Below are 9,956 nucleotides of genomic sequence, written 5' to 3'. Positions count from 1 at the left end.
TGGCTTGACCCCCAGCCCATAAGCATCAGGACAGCAAGCTCAGAGAGGAATCTGCCTTGTGTCCCTCCTCGGCTGGCCGCCTTGGGGGAGCCTGTGGGGCAGGGGCCCCGCTGAATGTGACCTATTGTCTTCGGGGTGGATTTAGGAAGTGCCAAGCTCCCATCAAACAGCCCTGCTCCCCCAGTAAAACAAAAAAAGGGCTGTTCATTTGGGACCTTTTCCCCCTTATCTCCTTTTCCTATCTCCTCAGGCTTAGCTATGGTGTAGTGTTCAAAACCACTTCCCCTCGGAGCCAATCAGAAGCCGGGGCTCACCCCGTGGCCCTGAGGTGAAGTTATTTATAAACGCCTCCCTGGATTATTTGAGCAGAGCCCTTTCACACACCTCACGAACACCTTTCTGCTGCCCGCTGCCCAGACACACCTGCAGCCCTGCCCAGCCGGCTCCACTCACCCACCGGTAAGGCCCATCCAGCCCAGCCCAGCCCACAAGGCCGGGGTCATCCCTGGAAGAGGGCGGGCGCCAGGGGTACGGAGAGGAGGATGACAGGAACCAACAGGTCACGGGGTGAGCTGCTGGTCCACCTGGGCACCAGTGGGAAGGACACTCTGGCCCCTGAGTCTGAGAGCAGCCCTCCGAGGAGCCCAGGGGGTCCCCACTTCCATGGAAGGACCTTGGCTGCCAAGGCCAAGCTGGGTTGAAGGAGTGTGTGGGACAGAGGCAGTGGTAGAAGACCCCCAAACAGAGAGACAAAACCTCCTTCACAGGCCTTCCAGGGAAAGGGGGACGGTGGCCTTCCTCGGGTGCCTCCCCTTTCTTCTCAAGCCTTGAAGCAAAGAGCTCTGAGTGCCTGTTTGCCAGCCTGCTCTGTGTGGCTGGGTCCCCTCCCTCTGCAGAGGTCCTCTTCCACTTCTCCACCAGCTCTGGGCACTTGGTGTGAACTGCGTGGAACCTCGTTTGTCCCCATTAATCTTGAGAAATTGGAAGAAGTGGAAGGAGAGGAAACCGGGAGTGGGAGAGGATGGGGAGGGACCAGCTCCATCAGGCAGGCGGGTGGGCAGCGGGAAGCAGGGCCCAGGGGACCTGACTCCATGATGAATTTTTCTGCATGGAAGGGTTTGGGTCAGGTCAGTGGATGAAGAGCCAGCTGGCTCCCAGCATCTGAGCTCACCCTGCAGCTTAGAGGGGTCCCAGCCACCTCAGACAGTGCCTCTGTTCCTGAAAATCAGCTCAGAGGGCCACCAGCCTAGGCCAAGTAAGTCTTTCTAGTACCAACTTCCCGGGACTTGGCCCCTTTGGGTCTGAGTGCCAGGAGGAAGACCAGCATTAAGGCAGTGCCCCCTGGAGTGACACAGGCCACCAAGTAGGGGCGGAGAGAGAAGGCCTCCCCCGATAGCTGTCTTCACTCACATGGACAACCTTCTCCAGAGGCCCTGACCGACCCCGACTCTCTCATCTCGGCCCTGGCATTCAGAACCTGACAAGGGCCTGCCTGGGCAGCACAGAGACCACATACTCTAGTGCCACCTCCATCTCCAGAATGGCCCTCCCAGACACCTTCCGGGTCCAGTCAGCTCTGGGGCTCATTTGTATGAAATCCTGGGGGCAGAGATGGACTTTCTTTGCTCTCTCAGTGACCAGACCTCCAGGAGATTTGCACATGATTGGTATTTTGTGTGTATTAAACTGTACTAAATAATCAGAGTTAGCTCACTGAGGGACTGGGGGACCAGCTCCACACTGACCGAGCTCTGAAGGGTGAGGAGGTCACTACTTGGAAGACAGAGCTGACACCTCCTCAAAGGGAGATGGCCCTTCACTCGGCCACTCTTGGCTCTGAGCTGGATTCTTGGACCTTTACTGTTCTCCTTGTCCAGGACCCTGATTCCAAGAGAGACTAGCCCTGAAATCCTCGGAGACCTCTAGGAGTCTAACCCCAAGTGCCTGTTCCCATGACCTTGTTCAGGTTTCACTATTGTGAAGTACTTCACAACATCTACCCTCCATTCCTCTTGCAGGAATTCATTTCCTCCAGCCAGCATCTGTCCGCCTGTCCCCAGCAGGGAGGCCAGAGTGGGAAGGAAAGTTCGCTTGGAGATAAGGAGAGGGGATTTGGGGATCCCAGCAGTGAGTCTCTCTCCTGCATGCGATACAGTCCTGGAGCAGCCAGAGAGAGGGCACACACTTCAGGGACATTTGTCCTCCCCTCACATCTCTGAGGAGGAGAGTAGGTTGGGGTGAGGAGGGGACAGGAGATTTGTTCAGGAAATATGAGAATTTCAGAAAGAAAAGTATTAAAAAATGCCTTAAGGGTACATAGGCCTCTACAGACTCCCTCCACCTGCCAGGGACACAGTCTCCAACTAGGCCCCAGGAGCACACTTACTTGTCCCAGCTCCCATCCCCACCCTGGTCAGACAGAGGCTACTCTTTCCCTGGAACTCCCACCCTGGATGAGGCACTCAGAGCAAAGGGGAAGCCTCAAAGTGACCTTTCCTCTTCCCAGACACAGCGACTGGCCAGGTAGGAACCAGTGATAAGGACGCCAGGGTAGGTTGGCCAAGCCGGGGCTGCTCCCGTGCCTGGCACAGGTGCGTCAAGGAACACCCCCCAACACACCACACACACATACACAGGCACACGCACACACACACGCGCACACACACGCACAGCCAGGCAGGGCTGAGGAGGAAGTTAATCTCTGCCACAATGACCGTCTTCAGTCACCTCCAGACCTCACCAAAACCCACAGACAGGCTCCCGCCTTCCTGCTCCCCAGGTGTCCTGGCTTCTGAAAAGCCTCTCTGCTCTTCCTCTAGCCCGTCCTGGGGACCTATGGAGAGTAAGGACCTGGGGCTGTGGGGCAGGGCAGAGGGGAAAAGAAAGGCAAGGAAGCACAGTGACCTGCCTGAGGTGGCCGAGCAAGAAGGTGAATCCTGCAGGGGACAGTAGCAACAATAATGGTCAGGAGGTACCGCAGGCTCACCACGGGGCACCCTTCCAAGGCTTCCCATGTGTTAACTTGGGCACTGTGCCAGCGCCCATCTCTGCCCACAGTACTCTAGGGACATGGACAGATCTAGTCACAAAAATGATTGGGAGGAGGTCCCAATGCACTTTCTTTGGCATGAACTCATTATAGGGGCTCCCCACAGACTCCATTTGCCCTTGGCTCCCCATCCCCCAGCCATGCCACTGTGCAAGTCCCCTGAACCTCTGTCCCCACTCCCCTCCCTGGGCTTAGAAATCGTCCTTGCACCCCTATTTCCTCCCATCTGCTTTTCTTTTTCCCCCCTACCTGCCTTAAGCCCTGCCTGCTCCCCCCCACCCCAAGTCTCTCCAGCTCTTTGGACGGGCGCTGCTTTCCTCTGCAGAGTGGGAGGGCCAGGGTCACCTTTTTGTTCCTCAATATTGTCACATGGCACCTGCTATTTATCCCTGATCTGGCAGGAGCAGGGGAGGGGCTGTCACTGTTTGATGGAGGCAGGGCACCTATGGCGACAGAGCACTGGGCTCTTTTTTTTAGGACGCTGACATCACTGGGCAGAGCTGTGTATTTAACTAGGGATCAGATTGCCATGTTCCCTATACCTCTCTCCCTTCTCCCCCTCTCACCTTCCCACCCCTAGGCCAGCACAGTGAGGTCCCCTCACTGGGGGACTCTGGGACCCTATGGCCTGGAGAACCCCAGGAGGCAAGGCCCTCCCCATTGTGCTGGCCACACTTACCCACCCCTCCTAACCCCCTTCCTCCAGTGCTGAGGACTGGCTGGAGATGAAGTGACACCCCCACACCCCTCTTCTTGAGATTAGAAAGTATGATGAGGTCGCCTCCTCACCAGGACCCGGCGCAGCTCCTGAGCCTGCAGATTTGAGATTCTGCTTGTCCTTGTCCAGGGCAGCTAAGGCCAGGGTGGCAGAGCCCTCTATGGAAGAAATGGAACCCAGCAGTCCCGTCTCCTCAGCTAGGGAGCAAGGTCACCAGAGTGGTCCAACAGGAGCACTCTGGATGCCACTGGGGTGGGGTGGGGGGGCAACCTCCAGAAAGCAGGGGTCAGTGTTGTCTCTAGGGGAGTCTAGAGCCCCTTCCAGCAGGGGCTCTTGAGTGGGAGTCAAGGCCTGGTTCAGAGCTGCCTCGCCCCGCCTCCCTCCAAGACTCAGTTTCTTCATCCAAAAAATGAGAGGCTTGGGCCCAGGGAGCCCTCAATTCCCTCCGAGCAATAACTTCCCAACTCTGACTGGCCCCTGGGTTCTGCTTACTGAGACATGAAAACAAGCTCCCTAAGTCTTTCCCCTGCAACACCCTGTTTCTGGAAAAGAATGGGGCAGAGAGCATGGGGAAGGGACGGATGCAGGGTTGCAGGAAGCAGGGGGCTCTTCCCTGTCAGCCTGTGTCGGAGGGGATTCCCTGGCCTCCGGTTCTCAGCCTCTGGAGGCCTGCCCGCAGGGGTAGAGGCAGTCCTGAGTCACCTACCTGATGCTCTCTGAAGGATTTCCACCACCCCGCCCCCTTCCTCCCTCCCTTCTCTGGAAGGACAGCCGGGAATTACCAAAGCCAACAGCGGTATACAGGCTGGAGAGGGGCCCGGGAAGGGGATCCCAGAGGAGAGAGAGGGCTCCAGGCTGGGGTGGTCTGGAAAGGTTTCGTAGACAAAAGGAGGAGTGGGGAGGAGGAGGGACGGAAGCCATCTCAAGGATGGGCAGGTCTGGGAAAGCAGAAGTGAGTCAGTCAGTTCAACTGGCGTTAAGAGCAAAGTGTGAACAGAGACCCAAATTGGTTTGGCAGAGGGTGCTGGACAGACCCACCTGGATGGTCCAGAGGGACTTAGCCAACAAGTCCACCCACCCACCCACACAAGACCAGAGGGTGAAACATCAAAAATTGTCAAAACTAGGGGTTTGGCTTCACTCTTCTGGAAATAAGGAAGATAGAGATTTCTGAGCAGGGGGTGTAGGCTGGAGTGGAGGAGGCAGCGCTGGAGGCCAGGAAATCAGTTAGAGGGCGATTGCAACAGTCCAGGTGCGAGGCCAGACTTGGAGGTGGAAGGACAGAGTAAAGGTGCAGAGGCGATGGACAAGAGAGGAAGAGGAAGGGAGGAAATAGCAGAAGGGACAAAACCACCACAGTAGGCTGATTAGCAATGAACGTGGAGGCTGAGGGGTAGGAAAAGGACAAGGTGGAGTGGCAGGGGAGGGACTGAGACACAGGGAGAAAGGTACCACTGCAGAAATGGGGAAATCAGTGTGAGGAGCTGGGAAAGTAGGCCTTAGTAAGACTGGGTATTAGTAGCACCCACCGCAGCCCCCCACTCCCAATGCACTGCCAGAACTTCTGGCCTTTGGGAGTGGCCTCGGAAGGCGCTTCTGAGGTCACTTCCTGTTGGTGGGTATGGAAGCAAAATTTCCCATCACCTCTTCCAAAATTTGGGGTGGGTTTTTTTTTGTTTGTTTGTTTTTAACTGGGGATTTTATCCCTGAGCCACATCCCCAGTCCTTTTTTTTAATTTATTTATTTTTAAATCTAGAGACAGGGTCTCACAAAGTTGCTAAAGGTTTCACTAAGTTGCTGAGGCTGGCCTCAAACTTTCAATCCTCCTGCCTCAGTCTCCCGAGCTGCTGGGATGACAGCCACGCCCCACTGTGCCCAGCTGGGCTGTGTCTTTGCAAGTGGTCTATTTGATGGCCTGGAACTCACTCCCCAAAACATAAGTCTCTCTGAAACCAGGTCTGTAGCTCAGATTCCTTGGAAAATCCTGCTCCCCACTCATGGCCTCCAAAGAGTCCACCAAGAACATCACTTGGAAAGCCAGACCCTTGCAGATCCCATAGAAGGCATGGAGGAAGAGTGAGGCCAACCTGCGTCATGAAGGTGAAGGGCTGGAGGCCGGGTAATAGTCTCTCCTGTACAGAAGGGAGCATCCTCCCATCTTAATAATTATAATCATCGCCGTTACCATTTACTGGATGCCTATGAAAAGCCAAGCACTTCACACTCTAGATCTTGTCAAATCCTCATAGCAACTGTCTGGGGCTGCTATTATCCCCACTTAGGGATGAAGAAACTGAATCTTTGAACCCAGGTCATTCTGGCGGTAAAGGCTGTGCTGCTTTTCCGATGCCACCCTGCACTTCTCCCACTGAAATGTCTCACGTGCCATTATCCTTACTCATTTCTGCCCATGTCTCTTCCAAAACACCATTTATTGATTCACTCAACAAGCATCTGTTGTGTACCGACTAAGTGCCAGGCAAGGGGCTGGGCAGGGGACGTGGGGAGGCTCGTGCCCCCATCTTGCCTTCTGTGGGGTATCATCCATGGGATTTTTTTTTCCAGGAATCCATCCCTTACCTGTAGTTCCCCCTGGACCTTGGTGCCAAGACCAAATGAATGGGATGCACCAGCCCAGCCCTCATTAATTCAAGTACAACCTCATTAAGGACAGAAACTCAACATTTGTATCATTCTCTACATTTTATGTAGGTAAAATCTTAGCCATTACATCATTGGATCTTCACAACAATGCTGTGAAGTAGGGGGGCTGCTCCCCATTTTGCTAATGAGGAGCCTGAGATTCAGAGAGGCAATGTTACCCTTCTGAGTACAAACAGGTCTCCAGACCCTTAGTAAATACACTCATTCATTCTCTCTCTCTCTCTCTCTCTCTCTCTCTCTCTCTCTCTCTCTCTCTCTCTCTCTCTCTCCCAGTGTCCCCTTCCACAAAAATTACCCACCAGACTGCTCCCCTCTGATAACCTCCCCCCTCCCCCCAGGTCCTCCTCTAAGAAGTCCAGAGCCATCTCCCTCCTGTCGTGAGGTTACACATCTCAGATTTTTAGCCAAACTGGACACAGCCACCCCACCCTCCCCACTTGCCAAATATAAACCCTCCATCTAAAGGTGGAGGTAAACTGCCCCCTCTCCTTCCTCCAAGTAGGTCTTCCCAGTTTAGGGGGTCAGGGCACAGGAGAAGGGACCAGGGGTTGGAAGACAGTGGTGGGCGGGGGAAGGTTCCCACAGGGAACCACTCTGGGCCTTAAGGGCCCTAGCACCAGGCTCTGCCCAACTCGGCTCCTGGATCAACAGTGAGGTTGCGCAAAGCAGAGGAGGAGGGACACCAGTCCACGAGGGTGGGGGGAGAGGCTGGGCCCAGGAAGTTGTGGGAGAGGCTACCGGCAGCGGGACCATCCTGATTTCCCCAGACACACCATTTTCCCTCTGGGGAAACCTGTTGGTGAAGTCCTGGATGTCTCATTTGAGAAAGGTCCTCCTGAAGTCACCCCAGCCATTCCTCTGCTTCCGGGAAGGCTGTTCTCTCTACTTGTCCCAAGTGGACTGATTGAGTGGCATGACCCTTCTGCCAGGGAAACTGAGACCTGGGGACAGAGTGGTAGTTTGTAGGGGCTCCAAGAGGGGCCAGAGGATCAATCCACTGAATCCAGCTGTGACTTCTACCTCTGTACTCCCACCTCCCCTGTGCCTGGTGCTCGGCGGGGGTGACGGTGATGTCACAGGTGTGGAGTGCCAGCCACGTGCTGGGCGCCAAGCAAAACAGCCAGGGCAAGTGTGTGTATCATCAGTGCCTGAGAAGGAAGGCCACCAAAAGGAGGGAGTCTGGCGGGAAGGCGACAGTGGGAAGGGAGGCACCTTGCTGGATGGGGGCGGGGAGGACCAGAATAAAACGCCCCTGCAGCAAGAACAGACAGAGAGAGGGCCCTGGCTGGCGCTGGGGAGGGATGCCCCCTCACTCTCCTCTCCTTGCTTCTCCCAAAGCTTGTAAATGCCCCAGACATGAGTCAGCCCAGGCCCCGCTACGTGGTAGACAGAACCGCATATTCTCTCACCCTCTTCGATGATGAGTTTGAGAAGAAGGACCGGCCGTACCCAGTGGGAGAGAAACTTCGCAATGCCTTCAGGTAATGTGGCCCAGAACCTGTCTCCTCTTTCCTCTGCTCCTTGCCAAAATCCTTCCTGAGCCAGGGCATGGCTCCTGCACTAGGATTCCTAAGACAGAATGTAGGGAAGATCTGGAAGGGGAGGTTCTGAATCCTGAACTTTAGAGCCTACAAGCTTATCTGTCCTGAGACCCCCTCTCTGCAAAGAGGATAAGGAGGAGGAGCAAGAGCCATTCAGTTTCAGAAGGGTTTTAGAGCATCCCTGACTCCCTGCCTAGGGCCTCCCCATCATCTCAGTCCCTTCAAGTCTCTTTTGGGTCTTCACATGAGCTTAAGATGCACATGCTAGGATAGGGAGGGGAAGGGAGCATCAGAACCCCCCACTCCATGACCTTTGTTAAAAAACGCCTGAAGCCACCATATCCCATCCCCTTTCTCCTCTTTCCCCCCTTGACATTCCTTTCTGTACCTGGTCCAGAGAATTCTTAAAGGACGCCCTAAATTCCTGGGCTCTCCTGAAGGGGTATAGTGCCACCAGCCTCAGGCTCTTTCAGCACCCAGATACCCCAACTATGGGCCTTGCCTCAAAGAAAGAGGACACCCAGGCGATGCATACCCACGCTCCGGGAGCTGGGGCCCCAGCTGCACTCTCCCCGTTCCTAGACTCCTGGCAGGCCTCGCGCAGGCCTGGCTGTGGGCTGGCTTACTCTCCCTCGTTCCCCTGGGAGAAACAGCTGATTCAGTTACCTGGATTGAGGTCACTGGCGGCGGCTAAAGTGGAGATGCAGGTGGAACTGGTTCAGGCTGAGGGAATCACCCACTTGAGTTTTTACTAAAAGCCCCAGCCCAACCCTGCTTCCCTTGGGAGGCTCCATCTCTGCCTAGTTATAGTCAAAGCCATGGGTGCCCAGGGTTTGGGCACCATACCCACAGCTATGTTCCTCAGACTTAAGAGCTCGGCCAGTCTTTGAGCCCAAAGGAACCCCAAATTTGGGTTGCTCTGATGCTGAGGGAATAAGGAGGGTCTGCTTTTTTCCTAAAAGATAGGATGGTGAAAATTCTAAAAGGAGCCAGGGAACTCTCCATTCCCATGGGGCTGGCCTGGGAGCCTTGGACAGTTCCTGGCACAGAGAAGATGCTCCATAAATATGTGATTGATAATGAGTGAATGAATGAATGAATGAATGAATGTCTAGAACACTAATCAGTCTCTCCACTAATGAGGCATCTACAGATATTTTTGATCTTGCTTCCAGCTCTTTTCAGACCTCAGATTTACCCACATAGGGCAGGGTTGCAAGAAGATCGGGCAGGCACTAGACCTCGAATGCCCTGTTATTCTTTACCCAGCCAGCTGTCTGCTTGGGAGTCCAGTTTCCTCTACCACAAGCCAACACCCTGCAGAGCCCCTACAGAAGGACCCCCTGATCCTCTCCTAGGATCAGACTTTAGAGATGCATGAAGTTATTTACCACTTTCAACTCCCTTTCCACCATACCAGGGAGGAGGGAGGCACCTGTAAGCCCCAGAGAAGACTGGACAGTCAGAGGCGGACGGCAATGCCATTCCACAGTGTCAGTTGGGTCAGAAAATCTGCCTAGACTTTTCTGGACACAAAGCATTGTCTGTGTTGGTTTCAGTCTTGGGTGACATCCAGGGGACCCAGTGTCAGGGAAACTATTATTGAGCAAGAGTAAAGAGCAGGAATTGGTGGCGGGCAGGAAAAGAAGCCTAATCAGAGCAGGCCAGTGAGTCACCAGATGGGCCCTGAGTATTTGAGTTCCCTTAACTGGGAGAAGAAAAGAAAATGCCCCCCACCCCCTTCCAGTCATCAATCCACCGGCTGTCGCCCTTGAATTTGTAAGCCCTTGTTCCTGCCGCTCCGGAGTCACCATGAAAGGACCTCAAGGTGCTCAACAAACAGGGAAGGGATCAACTCTCCCTAGCCTGTGTTGGCCAAGGAACAGCTCTCCCATTCTTCCCCCTCCACCCATCCATTAACCAGGGGGAACTCCAGCTCTCGAGCATGGCACAGAAAGGTCAGCGACTCAGCTGCAGTGCACC

At 54.8% G+C, this 9,956-nt stretch overlaps 1 protein-coding gene across 1 annotated transcript in view; it reads left to right on the top strand.

Moving 5' to 3' along the window:
* The first annotated feature begins 379 nt into the window (after window positions 1-379).
* Slc26a9 (solute carrier family 26 member 9) overlaps window positions 380-9,956 on the top strand; it is a 28,089-nt gene continuing 18,512 nt past the window's right edge. Inside the window, exons 1-2 of the mRNA XM_046452298.2 lie at window positions 380-459; window positions 7,771-7,913. Of these exons, the coding sequence (XP_046308254.1) occupies window positions 7,789-7,913 (125 nt within the window). The 5' untranslated portion in view covers window positions 380-459; window positions 7,771-7,788. The remainder of the gene's footprint in view (window positions 460-7,770; window positions 7,914-9,956) is intronic.

The sequence above is a fragment of the Marmota monax genome, unplaced genomic scaffold, assembly GCF_021218885.2.
Source record: "Marmota monax isolate L192 unplaced genomic scaffold, Marmota_monax_Labrador192_F-V1.1 WCK01_AAM20220418_F8-fsc00105, whole genome shotgun sequence".
In the NCBI taxonomy this organism is placed as follows: Eukaryota; Metazoa; Chordata; class Mammalia; order Rodentia; family Sciuridae; genus Marmota; species Marmota monax.
The sequence above is the reverse complement of the archived record's forward strand: the minus strand, read 5'-3'. Positions and strand labels throughout refer to the sequence as shown.